Below are 23,783 nucleotides of genomic sequence, written 5' to 3'. Positions count from 1 at the left end.
CAAGCCATGCTGAGGTGCTGTCTGACATAGAAAACAGAGGAAAACTGGCATAGATATTGGCACAGATTTAGCTCAGCAACAATCTTCCTCTAGCAAAAAGAGGAAGATTGGCAACAGATATTAGCTCAGGGCCAATCTCCTCACACACACATAAAAAGACCTAAACATTATATTTTTTAAATGGCATTTTTGTAATGGATCCAACAGTATTATTTCTCTTAGATTATTCATACACCAATACTTCTTTTCTGTTTTATAGCCATATAAACATGCCTCAAGTAAACTCCAAAAATGAATAAAAGCGTGAAATATCTTGAAAAAATAATTCATATATTTCTTAGTCTTTAGCAAATTGTAGGTTAAAAAGCACAATTTTTGTTTTCATCAATTTCTTTTACAAGAGACAATGTCTCTGGCCCTTCCTGTCTTATCTGCATGTGACAGATTGTTTCAGGTTTTGGAGAGTAGATACGAGGTGCCATTTATTTACAGAGAGCACTGTGCTGATACAGACAGGGCAGAAGAGGTCTACCTGTATAACCAGGAGCACACAGGCACTTGTAGCCACCAGTTCTGTTGACACAATTTTCTCCATCTGGACAAGGTGAGGTTTCACATTCATTCATATCCAATTCACAGAAAGATCCACTGTACCCAGGTTCACAATTACATAAAAATCTAGAGGAAAGTAGCAAAATGAGAAATAACATGTAATAACAAAATCATTTCATTATTTACATAATTCATATGTATATATTACGTTTCAGACTTTTCACTTAATTTAAATAAATGGTATTATTTCCAATACATTTTTTTTCTTTGACAAAAATACGGTTCCCCTTTGTTGGCTCACAACCTCAGGAGTTCTCCAAGTGAAATTCGAAACTGGCCTCCACACACATAGGGCAAGAGGAGACTGAAGAACGAGGCAGACCACCCCAGATTGGCAGGCGGCAGGTTTACTAAGCCAGGGAACTTAGACAAGAGGTTTGTCCTGGGCGACCGCAAAAGAGTACATCTCCACACCTGCCCACCAGAATCCAAGAGTTTACATCGAGGCCTTAACAGGTCCAGTCACGTATACCGTCCAGGTGGTCTGAACAGCATACTCTCTCAAGGCTGCATCCTTGAAGAGGCTCCTAGTGTGGGAGCAGTGGGCAGAATGTGTGTTCCAAGGACCAGGGAGTGGGGAGGAGCCTCTGATTGCATGGGTCCGCCTCGTAGGTCAGTCATCAGCCATGCCCTCTGCATGATCTCCTCCAACAACTTTGTAGATACTTTTCTCCTTAAATGTTCTTTACGTGGGAAATTCTTTAAAAAATTGGATGTGTTTGGCTAAATAACTGCTGGAATTTTGAAAAATACTATTGAACGTAATTCTGCAACTGTATTCATTTTGTTATCATACAGATGTAAGCCGTTAACTATATTCTATGTTGAGAATTGAAGATTATTCTATCCATAGATTGAATGAAATTCTTCTGAAGATTAAGGCCTTCCTGGTTAGTTTTTTTTTTTAATTTTCCATTTATCAAAAACTGTCTCCTTAGTGCTTAATCATATTGACAGACGCTGGAGAAATCAGATGTTATAGATGTTTAGATGGCAAGTTCAAAGTGTCATGCACTTAACAGAGGGAGGGACTCTCAAAAGCCTCGCCATCGAGAATGGTTTCCAGAAACTTCATCTGGACCCTCTTTCAGTGTCCAACTGTCCTTCTTTATCTTATACATCTGCCCCTGCTGCCTCTCAGTTGCTGAGTTCAGATTTGTCCTCTGGACACTTATTTGGAAGTGTCTCTTTGCTCCTACATGGATTTCTTTTTACTGACTCAGACCCTATCTCCATCGACCCTTGATTTCTTTCCTCTGTAGTCTGAGCTGTGACAGCTGTATAGCTGTATATATAATTCTGTGTGGCAGAACCAGCCTGCATTTATTTTCAGTCTATTCCTGGATGTTGTGATGAATGTGTTTTTATTTCAACATCTAGTCAGTCTGTATCTATTCTCCAGAAGACAGAAGATCACCTCTCCTGAGATGGAACTGTGACGAGTTTTCATTACGTATATGTAAAATAACATCAGCAAAAGCAACAACCAAATAGTCAATGATAAAACCAATAAATAATGTTAAGAAGAAGAGAAAGAGATAATTTAATATTTCCTAACTTAACTTCTATATTCATAGAAAAAGGGGCTGGTCCCATGACTGAGTGGTTAAGTTCATGCACTCTGCTTCGATGGCCCAGGGTTCACCAGTTCAGATCCTGGGTGTGGACCTACACACCTCTCATCAAGCCATGCTGTGGTGGCATCCCAGATAGAAGAAGTAGAATGACTTACAACCATGTACTAGGGCTTTGGAGAGGAAAAAAAAAGAAGAAGATTGGCAACAGATGTTACCTCAGGGCCAATCTTCCTCACCACAAAAAGAAATGCATAGAAGAAATACTAATGAAAATATGGAACTAACTTCCATAGACAAAATTAAATTGAGAGAGAAGTGCACTTAGTAAAACAAGCTTATATAGTTCGTTGGGGTTTTTTCCCGTCTTGTAGAAGTCTAGATAAAAAGGCTTCACCAGGTTATCAAGTTTCCTTGCAATGCTCTTGAGACAGATTTTTATTCTGATTTTCGGAGGGAGCTAGTCCTAATTAACTTCAGTCTCAGCATAATTGTAATGACAATGAGAACATAACCACCAAAACTCCAACATGCCCATGCTCCTCTTTTACTCCTTCACCACACATTGCTGGATATGTTAGGCCTGTGCCCAGATCCAAGTGTCTATAAGGCTTGGGATTGCTTTAGAAAGTCTCATAGAGAAATTAGGGACATTGACATGTAAACATTACAGGAAATATACGCCAACAGAGAAAGATGTGAAGTCCTACAAAAACAGAGTTAACTGTTAAAGAAGGCGGCAGGCAAGGTTTTTTTGCTTAGTCGTAAAGAAAGAGTGGGGTCTTTGTATCAGTTGGATGGAAGGCATTAAAACTGCACATGCAACAGCATGCTGGTGTCAAACAGAATTGTGTTTCTTGGAAGAGCTCTCCATGTGGCTAGGCAAATGACTGTCATCACTTTTCTAGGGTGACACTAATCCAATTACTACAACTCCTTGAATATGTATTCAAATAGTGAAAATTTTCTCCGTCTCCATTATCTCACCAGTATCTTCCAATATAGTGCAAGACGACAAATGAATCCTTTAAATACCTTACTAAAATCAAGATATGCTTGTTAACGATACTGTCCTAGATTGCTATTGTGTGTGCTTAGTGAATCAATGATGATTCCAAGGGATCACAGAGTGGGTAGGAGTTGGGCACAGAGTTCTCAGATGTGGCAGTAAAAGGTATGTCTAGGAAATAATTTTTTCATATCAATAGATTTGAAAATGTTGTATTACTACAAAATATATAAGATAATAACTTTGATCTCAATTTATACATCTGTTGCATGTACTTAGAACAGTCCTATCATATTTCTAGAAGTTACAAAATCTACTGTCTAGTGTGGTATGTTGAATATTAGAAATTATTTTGTGACATTTTTCTCAGAGATTTGTAATAATGATCATTGATTTTCTCAATCTATTCTAAATGGCAGTTTATTCATTAAATTTACAGAATTTTCTATCTTTCTCTTCTTGTCTCTCTTTTTCTGTCTCTCTCTCTCTTTTTGAAAACCAGGAAATATCCATAGTCCTTGTCTTTTGCCACCCAAATTTTGTTTTCTGTAATTAAGAAAAGGTTTCTGAGTGGCTTCATGCACAAATCAGTACCCTAGAATCTGGAGATTTCAACCAACTTAAAATAGGAGATGTTCCTCATTGATTATCCTTAAACGAAACAAATTATCTCTATACTATTCGCCAAAGAGTGCTTTTCTAACTCGCCATTTGTTCCACATTTACTAGATGACATTTGACTATTACAAAGAGCTTTCCCTTTTCATTCATTCATTCTTTCTTTCATTTATTCAATTATTGATTTGTATCTATATGGATTCATGAATTTTTATTTTATTCAGTGGCTCAAATACATAACTATTATTATTCATTTCAATTCAATTTGTCTGAGATTTGGGTGGTAGGAACCTCTTCAAGCTGTCTCCTGTATCTTTTTGACATGTCTCCATCATTCTTTGGGCACTTTCTTATTTTCTAGCACAAAATGTACAAATTTATCTTGCAAATTTCCTGTCCTAGATCTAGAATCAGCCATTTCTCCTAGGAGCCCTGGCTCCTTTAAGTGAAGAATGGTATTTAGAAACCAAGATAATGTCTATGTATGTGCCTATGTGTATACGTATGCATATAGTTGTATGCGTATAACTGTGTCTCTGTATACATATGCACACCTCTATGTCCATTTCTATATCTATATTTATGTGTGTTTGTGTGCATATGTGTGTATTATAAATACATACAGATGAATGCATGAGTTCATACTAACACCCCAATTCTAATTTAACATAATAGGGTTCATTTCAGTCTAGCCAATTACTATCTATTTGCAATTTTTTTTCCAACAATGAGAAACCCTGTATTCATTATTTTAAACATATTTTTCTACTTCCTCCATCAGTTAACGTGAAATTTTTCATTTGTCTGTCTTCTTGTTGGGCTGAAGATATGAGATTCATTTAGTTTTATTTTTTTATTTGCCTATCTGGTCATTTTGAGGACGTATGAAGAGATTCAGACTTCCTCACCTACCCAGAATTCTCTTTTGCTCATTTTCCAATTCTAATTACCTTCTGAGTTTTAGCTTTCTGGATCCTTTCGTAGTTTTCACTAAAAATTACATTCATTTTATTGCATAATATTAGGGCAAATTTCCATGAAAATCAAATCTCTATTGGAGAATAGAGCATCTACCTTGAATTTCTGTGTCTAGTCTGTCTGGAAGAATTAGAATGCATATGTCCCCCCTCCCTCCCTCCTGTTCCCGCACAGCACATCTCTCTCTCTCTCTTCTCTACCCCATCCTTCTGCCCCTCCCCCTCTCAAACAGGAGGGGCAGCCCAGCACTGCACACTCCCATCTACTTCTGTTGCACCCACCCTGGCCTTTCAACTCTTTAAACGTGCACAGGCTGTGGCGGAAAGGATCCTCACCACATTTGTCCTCCTACTGGCCTCTGGCTGAAGTATACAATCCCTCAGCTTTGGTATATATATTGTTCCACAATTACCTGCTGAGGGCCCCATCCCTACTTTATGCAGACCACATCTACCTAGGCTAAGGGGAAAAACTAAAAGTGAATCTTGATTTTTATTAACATTTTAAGTGACCTAATTAATTTTATAGTAATTATTACATTGTATATTAAAAGTCTCTAAAACACTTTTTCCTTTTGACAAAACCCTGTTTTAACAACTTTTAAAACACAAATATGCATATATTAAAAATATCTTGTCTCAAAGGAACAATTAAGATCATGAAACATGATGTATTTTTGATGAAATAGAAATTTCTAATTTAAATGCAAGGCTTTTATTTCAAAAGTTTTAGTGAAATAAACTTACATAGATTGTCAAGATACTGAACATTTTTGTTTGAATTTCTTTTAATTCGAAAGTGACCTAAAATTTTCCAGATAGGTTTTCAAGATACTTTTCCAATCACTAAAATGCATTTTAACAGGTGACTTCTGAAGAAAATTCAATACATTAAAATAAAGTAATGATAAACAAGAGTAATTCTAGTTTATATACTGTGATATTGCATAATGAGAGGAGATGGAAAATGCAAGATAACCATCAGGGCTTATAATCCTACAAGGAGCCCCTGCTTTATGTGAGTCTTTACATTATTCTTTTGTGTTCCTCTGGTTAGCGCCTACAAACATAGGTTCCCTACATGCCACACAAGAGGGGCCAAATAAAAACTGGAATGCCAGGCTTATGGCAAGGAAAGGGTTTTTATTTCAGGTGATATCAGCCTGGAGACAAGAGTAAGAGCTCAAATTCATCTCATTTTGTCTCCTCTCTCCAAAAGATGGAAGGCAAGGGGTTTTAAAGGTTGCAAGGAGTGTGTCTGTTTGTAGGGGTGGGAGGAGCCTGTCGTCTTGGGTGCTTTTCCACCAGCCTGTGTTTCAGCCTTGGGAGGCTGCTTATGGAGGAGGATGAGAAAGGAATTTGCAAGTGGACGACCTTGGCTCTTTGTATCCATGGCAGATAGAAGATTCTGGAGCCAGAGCCAAGGAGTAAGCAGGGAAAGAGTGCCTTAGTTTTAACCCCATATAGGCTGGGTTTAATGTAGGGGAACTGATATCAGGACCAGCATCAATCTTATTTCAGATACAAAAGGAATTAATAAGTAGAGGAGTTGTTTTTATGCTTCTAGAAAGCTGAGTTATTTTAAAATATAACCACTGTATTGGTTAAATCATATTACAAGATCCAAGGATAGAATAAATTTTTTAATGAGAGTTTTGATTTAAAAAGAGATTTATAATATTAAGATTTGACATATATTTCTTTCAATAGATAATTTTACAAAAACCTACACTCAAAAGACAAAAATAAAACTATAACCTGTCACTGGTGAAACTTTATGATTAGAACCTCTTAGCCTATTTATAGCAATTCAAATTTTGAGAGAATTTATAAAACATTTTACAGTAATTTATACCTCTTTCTTGTGATACTATAACTGCATTCTTGAATCATAGTTCTTTATAATTAATGGCATTTCTTAATCAGAACATGAACAATTTATTTTATATCTGCAACATAAATATTCTTACATTAAAATTTTATGATGTTAAAGTTAAATGAATCTTTTATCTATTTTAAAATTTTTAATCCATTATAAAATATGAGATAGAACTTAATATCTGTTCTGTAACTTTTCAGTTTTTAATGGATACAGGTATATTTAAGTTACAAATATAATAAAAAGTAAATATAATACTTCTAAAGTTTGCATCTGTAAAAACTATCAAATTTAATATTAATCTAAAAGGAAATCAAACATGCTGTGATATGCATAGTTTATTTTATTTGTTTCAATTCATCTAGCATCTTTAAGATGCTGTACTTTCAGGTGTTGTACATTCTGTGTACCTCAAGCAAAAAGGGAAAGTAACCAACTTTTTTCTACCCAATATATTTGCTCCAGAGATGGTTTATCTTTAAAATAGCCCTTTTATGTCATTATTAGAATTTTACTGAATAAGGGTGTGGATTTAATCTGAGAAGTGTTAAATATGATTTAATTAATTTAATCTGAAAAGGCAAAATGTTCAGTAGAATAGGTGTCATTCGGAATAATAACTAGCTTCTAGGCAAACAATTTATAGAAGATTGTACAGATTTTTGGCTTTTAGTTAAATGCACATTAACCAATCATTTTCAACTTTGCAACAGTAAAGAACTGCTAAACTCATGAACCTCACACACTGATTGGTTGTAAAGTTCTTGTTGATAATGATTTAGTTATGACAATCACATCAGCCAAGCATTTGGAACATTTTCTTCTTCTGTATTCTTTGAATGGACCAGCCACTGCTACTGTAATCATTTTGGTGAATTCTCTATTTAGCTATAAATTTTCAGTAGATCAATATTATTGTCAGTGACCTAAGTGAACTTATGATTATGGCTTAAAAAGACATTAGTTATACTGGATAACATATGTTATTAGGTGTCAGACAATGTCAATTCCAATGTAGTGTTTTGCAATGGCTTTAAACGAATTGTGGCTGTCATCCACATGCTGGCATATCTCAAGGAATTCATCCTTAAATGAAGTCATTAGGATTAAGTTAATGGTTGCTGGCCTCAGTTTCAATAACCAAAAGAGAGAATGGAACAGATTAAAAACATGGATGTAATCATGAAGTATATTATGTAATAATTACTATTTTTAATATTTTTCTTGTGTGTGGGTCTATAATTTAATTTGTACTAAATATACAACAATTGGTTTTATATGAAGTTAGATTATTTCAAATATTTTTAATGGGTAAATTAATATCAATAGGCTAAAAACACACCAAAATAAAATTGTTTATATCAAAAAACGTATTCTTGCAAAACAGATGGGATATAAAAATGTGATTACTCATTTTTCATCTGTTTATATAGATTTTTTTCTCTTTGAAGCATGTTAATGCATTTAAATGGTTTTTATCAAAACCATTTAAATAAAGTAATTTTCTGAGAATAAAATAATCAACACCCATATAACCATCATCCATATTTAACACATCCTAGTATTTTTCCAAGTTGCTGAAGAACTTTTAAGAAAAATGTACATTGCAGATGTATTTGAAACTCCTTTGCACACACCAGATTCATTCCTCTCCATTCCTCTCCACTAAGAAGAAATCACTATTCTTAGATTGGTATGCATTGTTCAAAATACATTTTAATATTTCATTATATGTTATACTAGTAACCCCCAAATGAAATAATTAGGTATAAATCTAACAATATATGCCCGTGATTCTTATAAGTAAAACTAAAAAACTCTGACTAATGAGATCAAAGAAAAACTAAATGGAGAGATAGTCCATGTTCATAGATAAGAAGACTCTATATTTTCAAAATGTCAGCTCTGCCCAACTTGATCTCTAGATTAAATGAAATCCCAGCAAGTTATTTTGTGGATTTTGACAAAACAATTCTACAGTTTATATGGAGAGGCAAAAGACCTAGAGAACACAATAATGAAGAGAAGGACAAAGCTGGAGGACTGACACAGCCTGACTTCAAGACGTGCTCTAAAGCTACAGTAATTGAGACAATGTGATATCATCAGAAGAATAGATAAATAGATCAATGGAACAGGATAAAGAGCCCAGAAATAGGCCTACACAAATATTCTCAACTGATCTTTGACAAAGGGGCAGAGGCAATTCAATGGACAAAAAATGGTCTCTTCAACAATGGTACTGAAACAACTGGGCTTCCACATGCAAATAAATAAATAAATAAATCTAGACACAGACCTTACACCCTTCATATAAACTAACTCAAAGTGGATCACGTACCTCATTCCAAATACAAAACTATAAACTTCCTTGAAGATAACAAAAGAGAAAATCTAGATGACCATGGGTTTGATTATCTTTTTAGATATGACATCAAGAGCGGGATCCATGAAAGAGAGAATTGGTAAGCTGGACTTTATTAAAACTAAAAATTTCTGTTCTATGAAAGACAATGTCAAGAGAATGAGAAGACAAGATACAGACTGGAAGAAAATATTTGAAAAGACATATCTAATAAAGGATCATTATGCAAAATACACTCTTAAAACTCAACAATAAGAAAACAAACAACCTAATTAAAAACAAAAGGATTAATGACCTTAACAGACACTTTTCCAAAGAAGACATACTAATGTCAAATAAGCATGAGAAAATATGCTCCACATCATATGTCATCAGGGAAATGCAAATCAGAACAATGAGTTACCACTACATACCTATTAGAATAGCCAAAATCCAGAACACTGACAGTACCAAATGTTTATGAGAATATGAAGCAACAGGAGTTCTCATTCACTGCTGGTGGGAATGCAAAATGGTACAGTCACTTTGGAAGACAGTTTGGCAGTTTCTTACAAAATATTTTACTAAATAATGTGTTGCATATATTATTCTGATACATTTTTTCCATTCAATCATATATTTTAATAAATTTGCAAGCAATATATATTCCTGTAGTTTATTCATAGAAAACAATATATAGTTTTCTGTTTATTATGTAACACTTTTGTTTATTTACTTAGTTTGTTTCTAAATTTTCACCATTGTAAACATACCACAAATGTATAACTTTGTAAGTATCTTTTTGTACCCGTATTCAAGATTTTCTCTATGGTGTGTATACACATGAAGTTTTCAACATTTTCCCCAAACTAGTTTTCCCTCCTCCCATGAGCAGTGAATGAGATTAACCTTGGAAATTCATAAAATATCTCATTTTACTTCAAGTTTCCTAATTATTTGTTTACTGATCATTTATTTTTCTTCCTCTTTGAATTGCTTGTTTATATTCTTTGCCCATGTTTTCTTATATCCTCTTAACCTTAAACTGATTTCACCCTATGCTTAGGGCACAGTTTCTGTGGCTTTTACTCAGTTATCGCTAACAGCTTATTGCCTCAAACACAAGCGAAATTGAAAAGATAAAAGATTGCTGTGTTGACTGAATTTTTCAAATAGACTTTATTTTTTATATTAGTTTAAGGTTCACTGTGAAATTAAGGAGAAAGTACCAAGTTCCCATGTAGCCCCTGCCCCTACACAGGCAAAACTTGCTCACTATCAACATCCCCCATCAGAGTGGTACATTTATTACAATGGATGAGCCTATATTGACATGTCATTATCACCCAAAGTCCATAGTTTACCTTAGGGTTCTCTCTTGGTGTTGTACATTGTACGGATTTTGACAAATGTATAATTACATGTGTCCACCATTATAAGTCATACACAATAGTTTCACTGCCCTAAACATCCTCTGAGATCCACCTAGTCATCCCTTTCTTCCCTCAAACTCCTGGCAACCACTGCTCTCCTCATTGTCTCCAACATTTTGCATTTTCCAGAATGCCATTTGGTTGGAATCATACCACTTGGATGCTTTTTTAGATTGGCTTCTCTCATTTAGTAATAGACATTTAAGATTCCTCCATGTCTTTTCATAGCTTGCAAGCTGATTTCTTTTTAGTGCTGAGTAATATTCCACTGTCTGGATGTACCACTGTTTACTTAGCCATTCACCTACTGAAGGACTTCTTGGTTGCTTCCAAGTGTTGGTAATTACGAATAAAGCTGCTATCAACATCTGTGTGTAGGTTTTTTAGTGAATATAAATTTCACCTCATTTGGGTAAACCAAGTAGTGCGATTACTGGATCATGTTGCAAGTTTTGTAAGAAAATGCCAAACTGTCTTCCAAAGTGGCTGCCATTTCTTTTTCTCCAGGGGGAAATTGCCTTGGGGTTCCGAATAGCTCATGTTCATTACACTATCATCCTCTAAGGATGTCTCTGAACAAAGCTAGGCTTTGTACTGAGACATTTCATTTCCCTCTTTACCTTTCCGATCTCTGGGAAGAGCCTCTGAACAGAGATGCCAGCACTCTGTGCAAGGCTAGTCAGGTGTTCAGAAGTCACATCCAGCAAACTGCAACATCTGTTTCATGTCAGGAAGAGGCTCTATTTCAATCATGGTTCAGTCAATGTATTGCACTGGCAGAAGTAGTTTTTCCTCTACATGAGCTGAACTTGAGGATTAATATTCACAAAATCTCTTCAGCAATCTGCATATTGGACTGTCAAGTTACTCACCATTGTAGTTGGTTATTTTCCCCCAAGCTTCTTACGATTTTCTCAGTTTGGAAAACACTTTGCTGTCATCAGCTAGATTGAAGGGTCAACATCAACACTATACTCAATTCAGCTCTGTAAATGAACTCATCATTCTTGTGTTCATGAATCCACAACATGGGCTCTCTTTTAAACAGAGGGCATTTTGGCTGGCATTTCCCCCTGTAGCTCTTTGAGATCTCCTACTGACATGTGGGAAAGCAGTCCTCAGAAGTCATCTAATGAATTCATATGAAAAAACTTCATTTAGAGGTGTAAGGTCATTTCAGTTCTACTCAGCATTTCATTGCAGTCTCTGCCTCAGAGCTCTCTCTCAGGGCCCATGCAGGGCAAACTGGAAATGCCATGTGTTTAATGCCCCATGCTTCAGTCTACATATTTTCTGTGGGTCTACTTTCCTGTTACTACTCCTATCTTCTGTTTGGTTGACAGCATTTTTAACTTAATTCTTTACCACTCTCCTTCCTGGCCAGAGCTTCCTTATGGGAAGAGTGTGCTTCTTTGCCCCCACTTTTCAGGCTTGGCAGTGATTCTTCATTGGAAAGTGATCTATGGGTAAAGGAGGAAGGGTGCTGTTGCGAGCCTAGGGCTTCACAGGCTTTGCATGTTTCCGCTTGGTTTCTTGAGCCTCTGCCCCTCTATTAGAAGAACATTCTAGTCCCAAAAGGATGAGAAACATTTGGAGCACGTCCATTTCAGCTGACACAACAGACCTGCACATATTCTTCTCCCCTCAGCTGTGTCCCAGAGAAACCTCAGTGAACCCAACCTACATTAGCCAAATTTCAGAAGACCACAGATATGTAATAATAAATGATTGTTACTGTTAACTACTGAGTTTTCAGGTTTCTTTGCTAAGCAACAACAGCAACACAATACAGTCTGTATAGTAACTTCAGAGGAATTCATATCCCCTGCAGACAGAGGACAGACATGGCTGAGGAACTTGAATTTCTGAATTCACGTAAACTCCTTTACTGGTAGATGCCAAACCTCTCCTGTGTCTTACGGAATCTATGCTTCTTCGCATACAAGCTTTCCTCTAAATGCCGCTAAAATATTGACTTACAGGCTGTTGCCAGTTTTCCCTGGCCCACTCCCCAAATTTCTCATTGGTTTCAGTCTATAAAAATGGTTAGATCCAACATTTGCTGATGAGAGATGGAAACACTTAACCAGAAACATATAGCCTATACCCTAAAAGATTTGCATGACCCCACAAATCTGTATTGCTACAAAGTTGGGGAGCATCTGTGGGACTAAATTTAAGGTGAACACAACAAGGGAGAATAATTAAAAGACTTAAATAAGCTGCACTTATTGACATGGATGCAGAGGGAAGATTTAACATGCTAATATGAGTGTCTAGGGGTGGTATTAGATAGGCTGGCTAATTAAAGACAGGACTTAATTCTAGCTTAGATTAGTGAGGCAGAAGTGCTGGAGTTTTCTTGATGTATATTACAGGAAGCTGTTCATAGGCTCATTGTTACAGAAATTTTTGAATGGATCTATTATGTGTAAGCTGCTCAATTACCACTTAATTTCTATTCCCAGAGAATATAGGAGGGCATTCCAATCTCCTAGGAAGAAACTCCATTCATCCAGGAGGACATTCCATTCACCAAGATTAAGAACAGGGCTTGTGAGGGGAACTAGTGTCTTGAAGAGCTTTGTGGTGATGGTCCTTTATAGGCTGAAGATAACAATGTGAGATGCTACAGTGAAATTGGGTTCCCTGATCTAAATTAGAAAAGTAGGATCCAAGAATGGATAAAGCCTGTTGGATATACTTGACTACCAGATAAAAAAATGAGCAAATAATCACATAAATCAGAGAAGCAGAATGGTGATAGATGGATTGATTCACAGATATCCTTAGCAGTGGCTAATCAGTAATGGGTTTCTAGAAATGAAATATACGGACAGTCTGCTATGGTGCTACCTTACACACATGGAATTAAATCTATAGGTCTGCAGGACAGAAATGTAATTCAATTCACCTTTGTAGGGATTCCTAGCCTCTTAAACAATTCCAGACCTAAGCTATAGCATAGACTCAGTCCCTCAGCTAAAGCCCCTTTGAAGAATAATCTTGAAGAAGAATAGTCACAGGTGTTCATGTATCTTCCTGAAGCCCTCCTCAGAGAGATCTGAGGCCATTTACCACTATGACTGTTCACTGATGAAAGAAAGATATTCAGACCTTTTAGGAGTTGTTGGATACTGGCTCAGAACTTAGACTTATCTTTGAAACACCACTGCTCTACCAATAGGAGTACAAGCTTATTGAGATCTCGTAGATGGGTCACAAATCCATCTTTTCTTTTGTTTTGTTGTGTTGTGTTTTCCCCCATAGTTCCTGAATGTATAGTGTCATCAATACATTCAGTAATAGACAGAATTTCTACATTGGAATAAGAGCTATTATAGAGGAAAACCCAATTAGAAGATCTTGAAATGCCCCTTCAGACTCCAAGATTTTAAACTGAAAGCAATTACTCTGTATCCCTAAGGGACTTGTAGTGATTAGTGTCCCCTTGAAAGGCTTAGGAGTTACAAGGGTGGTGATTCAAAGCTTGTCCTCGTTTACTTCACCAGATTGGACAGTGAGAAAGCCAGATGGCCAAGAAAATGATAGAAATAAAAGAAGATTATCGGAAACTTAAGCAGGTTGTGACACAAACGTAGACAGCAATTCTAGATGTTAGGTGTCTACTAAGACAGATAAACATAGCCCCTGGTACTTCGAGAGCAACCATGACTGGGCAAAATGAGTTATTTTTTATCCTAATCAATGACTGTCCAGTTGAATTCGTTCAAGGTTTTTTTTAAAGATATTTTAAAAGATCGAAATAAAGACATCAATTCTTCTCAAATTGAGCTATAAATCCAATGGAATTCTGATCAAGATTCTACCTGGTCTTTGTTTGTTTGCTTGTTAGGATTTAGGGATTTATGCAGAACATACGTTGATGGTAACAGAAGAGACTTTCAAAAATGGCTCAAGCATTCAAGAGGAAGATTAAAAATATGAGATGTCTTGCTCTGCTGGTATGGAGATATTTCAAAGGTAAGTAATTAAGATTCATGGTACTGGTACATGGATGACCAACTGAACTAAGGAAATAGAAGAGAGGCAGAGAAATAAACATATTCACATATGGGAACTTCATCTGCAACCAAGAAGGCTTTGCCAATCGGGGAGATCAGAGAGTAAAAGATGGACCCATTCAATACATGAATAGGCAGAATTGGTTATTCGTATGGAAAAAAATAAACTTAGATTCCTAACTTATACTACATATACAAACACACGCAACGTTCCAGATAGATTAAAATTTAAACGTGGAGGACAGAACTTTAAATATATTGAAAGGAAATATAAGAAACATCTCTTTGTCCTAGGGCAAACATTGTTAAACAAGAAAAAAAAAAGCAAGCCATATCCAAACTAATTGATTCATTTAATTACATTAAAATTAAGTTTTAGTATCTAAAAGTTATCATAGAGAAGGTGAAATGTCAAGCCACAACCAATAAAAGATATTTTCAGTACATACAACTAACAAAAATATTAATAATTTGAATTTAGAAAGATTCCTACAAATCAATAAGAAGAGAACATTAAAGGGCAGATGCCATAAATAGGCATATCTAGAGGAAAAATTAAATTTCTTGAAATGTATGAGAAAATGCTCAACCTCGTAAGTTATCATAGGAATGCAGAGAAAAACTACAAGGCGTTATAATTTTACATACAGCAGATAAGCCCAAATGGAACATTCTGACAATGGTAATAGGAAAATTTATTCACTTTTGTTGAGTATGAATGTTCAATTTTCAAAATGAAATGGGAAAAAAATGATACGGTAAACGTGAAAATGTCTACCCAATGATCCAACTATTCTATTTCTAGGTATGAAAACTAGAGTACCATCAGTATTTCTGTATTTGGAGAAATACTTGAAAACTGTAATAGTATTATTATTGGTGAGGAAAATAACCCAAATATCCATGACCAAGAGAATGACAAATAAATGTTGGCATATATTTAAGATGGAATATTCTACAATAGTTAAAAATGAACAACAGATACATACATTAACAAATAATGCTGAAATGTCATGTTCAACAAAATGAACTATTTCAGAAAACTATACACAATATTATTTAACTTATATTGATATTCAAACTCAAGAGCATTTTGTTCAGGCATATGCACAAATAGTTAGTACTGTAAATTAAAGCAAAGGCAGGAAACATAAATTCAGGATATTCAATACAACTGGGTGGGAGGGCAGCAGAGTTCTTGCCAAGAAGGACAAGAGTATCGGCATTGTTCTGCTCCTTACGTTGCATGATGGGTACACATATGTTCACCTTACATCTATTAAATTTCACATATAAAATAGTTGATTCAGTAAAAAGCAGCCTCTAACCTGTTTGTTAGATCCACACAGGTTCCATTATTTTTGCAAGGTTTAGAGGAACACTCATTAGTTTCAATTTCACACAGAGGTCCAGAAAATCCGGGTCTGCAAACACACCTTTTAAAGAAGAAATTTAATAACTCTATTAATATAAATGTATAAAGTTGAAGCTTAAAATAATGGTATCATGGCAAAATGTTAATAAACAGAAATGTGCAATTTGTCAGTTGGAATTATAAATATGCATACATTTAGATACATCTAGATGCTAAAACACACATCTAGATATTATTTGGTTTTCTCTACCTGAAACTGTTGACCCCATCTTCACAGTCACCATAATTCTGGCAGGGAAGAGAGAAGCACTCATTCGTGTTAATTTCACAGTGTTCACCTTCAAATCCTGCAAGAGAGATGAGATGGGTATGGATGAGCAATCCTCACTTTCGAGTGTGAAAATCAGAATCAGTAGTAAAGAGTCTGGAGAATATGCTCATAATGGAAGCTAAAAAAAAAAAAAAAAGAACCACCTTATCTCTGGCTTCTCATACAATTCTATTTCACATAACGTATAAATAAAATTATGCTAGTTTCTAATTAATGAGCTCAAATGAAAGAACCAAGGAAGGAACACTTTACTAAATCCCCTGGGAAAGTCGAGTTGTTGCTAATGTCGCTGTTGTTTGAAGGTATTTAAATGTTTGAGCAAGAAGAATTGAAACGATCTGGAAAGCAAATGAATTAATGTGATGACCAATCTTAAAGTAAAATTGAGCTCCAGTGATCAAATTTATTCAAGGCAGTTAGCAGATGAGGCAAATTATTTAATTGCTTTTCGTATCCAAGTGATTCACAGAAAACAAATTATTTTGAGTCATAGCTACATAATCAGTCAGCCATTTAAACACATGCCAGTTATATTTTTAAAAAAAACAAAGAACATGAAAGAAAATTATACAGCCTGATAAGAGAGGCAGTTGTGATTATTTCAACATTTCTATGAGAAAAACTCAGCAAGATATCACTTTTTAATACATTAAATATTCAGTATTTTCTGATGATCATTTAAACAATTATTTCCATGATTATATATTGACTAGGTAAAACAAAATATATACTTATACTCCTTTTTATTGATAATATTTATTCTATACTAGTAGAAAATGTAAGAAACAAGAGGATTTTCCTTTGTCTTGTTTTTTCAGTGATATAACTAAGCACCAAATAATAGCAGTGACATTATAAATGTCAATCTCTGCTCAGATTTATTTAGCTTGAGGAACAGAGGTCATTCAAGTTACTGGAAGAACACTGTGTTTATTATTGGCCTACACACAGACTAGGAGTGGAACTGAGAAGCACCTGAAGGGAGGGAGGTCTAGCTACCCATGATGGCCGCCGTCCTCCCTTAGTGCCTTCTCATGTAGTCCCTCTGCTTTCTATCTTCAAAGACCTCTTCAAGTGAAAGCTTGTGCTACTGGCATGCAGCTGACGGAGCACAGCTTCCTTGGTCTCCATCTCTGTATCCTGACCTTTCAGCTGCAGCACCTACTGCTCAGTGGAAAATCCCCTCAGTATTTCCTCACTCAGATGCCCATGAGAGAAGATGGGACCAGCCTTCTTTATCTTTTCACATCACACCATGCCACGAGCTACTGCCATTCTCTGTGGTGTCTACCATCAGGTCAAGTGCCAAACCCACTTCCCGTTGGAGACTGGGAAGTTGGTACCACGTCTTGTGATATCTGGCTTCCTCTTTAGCAGAAGAGAATATGAAATTCTAAAAATTACTTAACCCAAAAGAAAATCAGAGGAACAAAGTAGTGATACAACAAGCAGAAAACAAATCACAAGATGGTTTATTTAAAGCCTAAATGTCAATAATTACATGAAATATGATTTTAAAAAACACTCCAATGACAAGGCAGAGACAGAGTAAATAAAATAACAGAACCAGCTACATGGTATCTACGAGAAATTCACTTTAGAGACAATGATAGGTTAAAAGTAGAAAGATGGTCTGAAGATGCACATGGACGCCATAAGAAACCAGGAGTGCCTGTGTGACCAGCAGACCTACTAGTCTTCAGGACAAGCATCAGGACTAATTTGTCCTATTTTATTTTCACTCAATTGTTGAATTCTTCAAGTTAAACATTGATGTTGCACTCTTATAATTTCATTCATGCACTAGATGTTGTATCCGTTAAACCAAAATTAAAACCAAACCATTACCAAAATTAAAATTAAAAGCAAAATTAAAAACCAAGCATTAACACCAAAATTAAAATGCGTTATTTCCAAGTTAATATGGTTCTAATTCTATTTATTTATTTATCTATTTTGAGGAAGATTAGCCCTGAGCTAACGTCCGCTGCCAATCCTTCTCTTTTTTGCTGAGGAAGACTGGCCCTGAGCTAACATCTGTGCCCATCTTCCTCTGTTTTATACGTGGAGATGCCTGCCACAGCATGGCTTGATAAGTGGTGTGTAGGTCCACTACCAGGATGCAAATTTCTGAACCCCGGGGCCACCAACGCAGAGTGCGAGAACTTAATCACTGCATCACTGGGCTGGCCCTTAGTTCTCCCAATTTTAGATGTGCAAGTTATTATTCTAACACACTTCACCAGTCATCCATCACTTTTGCTGCTATATTTAAACTGCAAATATCATAGTACAGTTATAAGTAACATAATAAACTATTTCTTTAAATATTTGGTTGTAGTTAAATTTGTCTATAAGTTAGGGGCTGGCCCGGTGGTGCAGTGGTTAAGTTCACATGTTCCGCTTCTCAGCAGCCTGGAGTTCGCCAATTCGGACCCTGGGTGTGGACATGGCACCGCTTGGCACGCCATGCTGTGGTAGGCGTCCCACATATAAAGTACAGGAAGATGAGCACGGACGTTAGCTCGGGGCCAGTCTTCCTCAGCAAAAAGAGGAGGACTGGCAGTAGTTAGCTCAGGGCTAATCTTCCTCAAAAAAAATTTGTTTACAACTTAAAGATTTATTTAGAAAGCTGGATGCATTCCACCATTCCTACTTTTAGCATGACTAGCTTCCTCTGGGAGGCAGGGCAATTTGACACTAAGATCCTTCTTAGAAATGTTCTTCTGAGGCACGGGTAGTCAGGGACATTGGCCAGCTAGAGCAGTGCCGGTGTGCCTGCCTGCGTTCAGCTGGTGATGCATCGGAAGAACATTCAGGACCTGGGAGCTTGGACAGCTCACAGGATAACCTTGTTTTCCTGATTTTGCCTGATTCATTTAGTTTGACATTTCTGAGATGGAGCTTTGTTACCAACTAGCAACATATGTCAATGGGCTGAGGAAATGAGATTGCTGAAATGCTGTAGACATTAGGAGAAAAAATAAAGCAGGCATGGACTGCATTTAAAATAAACCAAAGCTTTGCTGAGAAAGGTTATGCTTTGGGGATATAAAGGAGTGGAAAGTATATACACTTAGTTCCAAATTAAATTTTCCATGGTCCTTGGTGTTAGAAGTTGATTTTTATTCCTGTGAAGGATACTTGCTTTGAATATACACAGTACAACTAAAAGTCTGTCAAAACTGAAAGTACAGTGAATTCAGTCTATGCTGTTCCCCTGTTATTTATCCCTATCCAGAACTATCCAGCTGACCCTATGTTACTAACTGCAGTAGAATTTTTATACACAAGTAAGGAGGCGTTCTCAGACAGACGCTCTCTTGATCCTTTTCTTACAGTGTCTTGCCTGTGTATTGTCCCAGCAAATGCACATGACTGGTTAATAAATGGTATTTTTACACTTCCCAATTCCCCAAAACACATCACAAAATAAGTTACTAAACCTACTGCTTAAATTCAGGAGCTAAATCAATGTCGATTATAAGTATAGTTTTTAAATTACTTAACATTTTCTAAGTTCTAAGAACTGTAGCTTTTTTATACCTGATCCTCTAGCATGGATACAATAAAACAAAATACATTAACAACCGTTAGGTTTTCACAAAACTGCTTTAGGAAACATTTTATCTTTTAGGGCTATGCTTTGAGAATTCTCACATCAGAAGTAGTATCAGTTGGAGTAATTAGAAATGAAGGTAAATAGGGAAAAGCTAGAGTATATCTTTCACGTATTCAAACAAAGTAGTGTAAAAACCACACATTTTAAAATAAAAACTAAAAATATTAAAATTAATTGTTTTCAAAAGTATTAGAAAGGCAGTATTTTTATTCTTCTTAATTAAAATCTTTAATTTCCATAGATTTTAAAACTTTATGAAAACAGAAAAAGATTTCTCTCTTGGCAAGTCAGAAATATTTTTTTAACTATTGTTTTCTTTGTATTTTAAAACAAGATAATAAAAATGTTAATATTTTCTTAAAAATTAACCAATATTACTAAATAGTTGCAGAGGTAACTTTAAAAACTATGAAATATGAAAAGATGGAACTAAAATTTCCAATAGACCCTGCTAAGGTTTTTTAACACTGATTTTAAGTAAACTTTTAGGAAATGAATATGAAAGCTAATATTTTAAATGTAAGAAATTTTGACATGTTTTAAAGTTAATTGACAACAATATATATAATCTTGGAAGAACTTCCCTGCTATAAATGTCCACAGCTATTTAAATCGAACAGATATATGTTACTACATGAGCACAGGCTTTTAATTGTCAACAGAGTAATTTTTCATTTAGACAAACTATTTTGACAAGAGACACATTTATTTGCTGCTCAGAATTATACACCTTAGGAAATGTGGCATTATCATGATAGTAGTACACACACTGGAGTAATAGACACATTTAAATGCAACTGCTTGCCTCCTCTGTTGTACAGATCCATCAAGCTTAGACTCCCAGTTGTAAATCAATGGCACATGTAAATGATCTGATTCTTCCTTTCACTACAACGTCTTATATGGAGTCTTTTCCACATTTAATCCTCTGTAAAGGATCATTTAAAGAAACTTTTGCTCCTTTTACCGTGGAGATGTGGACGAAGTGGCTACATTTGAAAACTAAGCCCTTTCAACTGAATTAAAAGTATTTGACAGGGTGATACTTTTGCCTGTAAACTGAGACACAATTCAAAGTAGAGAGACAGAGAATCTTTCCTAAAGAGAATATTAGAAAAGAAATATGTTTTAAGAAGAAAATGATTTTAGATCTCTCACTGTATACACACACATGTTAGTACAGAGACCCTACTGAACGCTGTACACACAGTCAAGTGCATTTCATCTAGAGTCACATCTAACTCTCTCACGTCATTTTTATATTCCATTCCTACCAGCCTGAGGTTGAACTCACTTTATTCAATCTCTCCTACTTAATGAGCTCTTTCCCTTCACTTATGCATTAGCCATTGCTCTTTCGATCACACACAATGTAAAGAAAAACACTAACTTAGGCAAGGAATGGGATTTCTTGGCAGCCTAGCTGGGAAGGATAGCGGCAGTTTGCAGAAGTGAAGAAAGAGCTATAGGAACAACCAGGAGTTCTTTCACAAGCACGTCTCTCCGACTGCGTACAGATCTCCATATCGCCAAAGGAACACGGTGCTGGCTGCACCAACTGAATGACTCCATCAGAAGGAGAAAGCTGCTTCTCTCAGCCTCAATTCCAAGGAAGCGTTCTGCATGGCAATCTCCCAGTCCCATGCCCAGACTTGGATCAACTATAATTTCCAGAGGGACGGGGTTTGCTATGTGTCTTAGCTTGAATTCTTCCAAAAGAAGACTCTAAGATGATGATTTGTTCACAAATAACTTATTTAAGAGGTGACCCCAGAAATTATTGCAAGGGAGCGGGGAAATAAAATGCGAGAAGGAGTGGTTTAATAAGTAGGTTATTGCTGTGGGCAACTGAGGCTGCTGGAGATCCTCTTAGAAATCATATGGAACACAACTCGGAGTTGTTACACTAAACAAGAAAGCTGGGGTATACATCCACAAATCCTCTTTCCTTGTGCATATCTCTGTCATGAATGGAAAAGCTCTTACTACATTGTACTTTAACGGTTACTTAACTTATGTGTCTTTCCCTTGAACTTTAAATTCCTTGAGGGCATGTCTTGGCCATCTTTAATTTCTCCAGAATCTGTCTCAAGACTTGACACATGGTAGGAAATCAATATATATTTGTTGAATCAGTTAATAAAGAATACACTTTTGAGATTTCTAGAACACTACCAGCATGCAGTTGCAAGACTGACATGTGTTGCATACAGAGCATAGATTATAGAGGCAAAAAAAAAATTATGTGTATTATAAAATAAATTTTGAGGTATGTAAATTTATTTCACATTATACTACCAAAGCTCCCACTACTGGGGGACCAAGAATAAACCCCACTGTTTCGAGAAATCTTATGAAATTACATTTGCCTTTCTATGTGCTATTTTTATATTTATTAAAGCACTGATATTTTTTATCATAGAAATTGTTTAAACAAATAAGATTATGTACAAAACAAACCTGTATTGAATAATTACTGCTAAATGCTCCTCTGCCTACCTATTTTCCACTAGGAAATGTTCAGGTTCATAGGGACCAAATTAAGTCACCTCAGTTCTAATCAGAGGACAGAGCATTGCCCTTACTTTCTCTCACAAAACATAATCACAATAGGTCTGATGTCTTACTACATCTATAATTTTTAAATAGCTCACATTGCACCAAAATGGATTAGATTGTTTTGACAATAAATTTCAATCACACTAACCAACATAGTGTACCTGTTAAGCAATCAATTTGGCATAAATCAAAGTACCAATTATTTTACTTGCTGGATCTGCAGGGTGAATTTTAATGCCATTTATAATTTAGCTGTCTAGTATGTAATCATATTATTACCCTGGCTCTGCGATTTTATTCATACTCATACTGAAATTGTGATAGACCCTAAAGGTTGACTAAAAACCATGACCAGAATTCTGGAGATACATGTGCTGAACTGTCACACTTTAAGCCTTAAGACTTTTCTCATGACCCACCATGTCCTAGTCGGTTGACAAAACATCAACAACTTTCAAAGAGTTCCAGTGGAGCTTCCACACCCTGTATCTGTATAAGAAGCTAAATCTTGGAATTTTTCATGGTTTTAAATTTCAGTAATTTTTAAAATGGAATTTGATCAGAATGTTTTCTTTAAAAAGTGATGTAATGGCTTTGACATATACCCTATTTTAAATAACAGCCATTAAAGTAACTCAGGTCATAATGTCTAAAATATCCCATAGTTGATCTCTTGTCAATATTCTGACGTAGTTTTTTAAAGCAATGTCACAGTCCTTAGTCTGTGATCTGCTAGAGGCTGAACTACTAAAGGAACATTACCCACACATTTTTATGGTAGTTAGACCTGACCTGCGGAAGCTTACTCCTATCATTTCTCGGTTTAGAAACATATTTTTCAATCTCAAATATATACATGGAGCAAAATAGTTTAGAAATGATGTCCACTTCAAATATCTCTGTGCCGAGTCACAATTAGAAAGGGATGAACACATGAGTGGTTGCGTCCGCCCGCCACTCTGTCAAAAGCATTGACTTAAGTAGTCCTGTTTCTCTGGAAGCCTTAAGTGGAAGGATGAAGTTCCAAGAAAAAAAATAAGATTCTACTTACATACAATGGTGAAATCTAAATTGTCCCCAAGACCTTTTTGTGGCTGCTCATGAGAATGGAAAATCTTAGTAGTAGTATAATAGGAGATAAGGTTTGGTGGTATCTCTGAACTTATTTTCCCCTCATTCCACAACAGGAAAGGAATCTCACTAGATTATAGAAATTCATTAAATGAATTTATGAATTGAATCATCAAAACTATTATGATTTGGATAAACATGCCTTCTTCTGGAAAATTATCTCTGGTGAAAATAGAGGAAATTTTATTTAAACTGAGGAAATATACTGCTGCCCCTCCATAAATATTGATCTATTACTTATATTCTGAGAATCTGTTAGTGGGATGAGTAAAGCACCATGGAATAATGCTGCTC

At 35.7% G+C, this 23,783-nt stretch overlaps 1 protein-coding gene across 1 annotated transcript in view; it reads right to left on the bottom strand.

Annotated features, from left to right (window-relative positions):
* The window catches only part of LOC106842352 (protein eyes shut homolog), a 1,064,587-nt gene that overhangs the window by 918,728 nt on the left and 122,076 nt on the right, over positions 1-23,783 (bottom strand). Inside the window, exons 8-10 of the mRNA XM_070516721.1 lie at positions 16,097-16,193; positions 15,800-15,907; positions 533-678 (exon numbers count right to left, since the gene is read on the bottom strand). Coding sequence (XP_070372822.1) covers positions 533-678; positions 15,800-15,907; positions 16,097-16,193 — 351 coding nt within the window. The remainder of the gene's footprint in view (positions 1-532; positions 679-15,799; positions 15,908-16,096; positions 16,194-23,783) is intronic.

This window comes from Equus asinus, chromosome 8, assembly GCF_041296235.1.
Source record: "Equus asinus isolate D_3611 breed Donkey chromosome 8, EquAss-T2T_v2, whole genome shotgun sequence".
Taxonomy (NCBI): Eukaryota; Metazoa; Chordata; class Mammalia; order Perissodactyla; family Equidae; genus Equus; species Equus asinus.
Note: the sequence above shows the minus strand (reverse complement) of the source record. Positions and strands in the feature narration are given on the sequence as shown.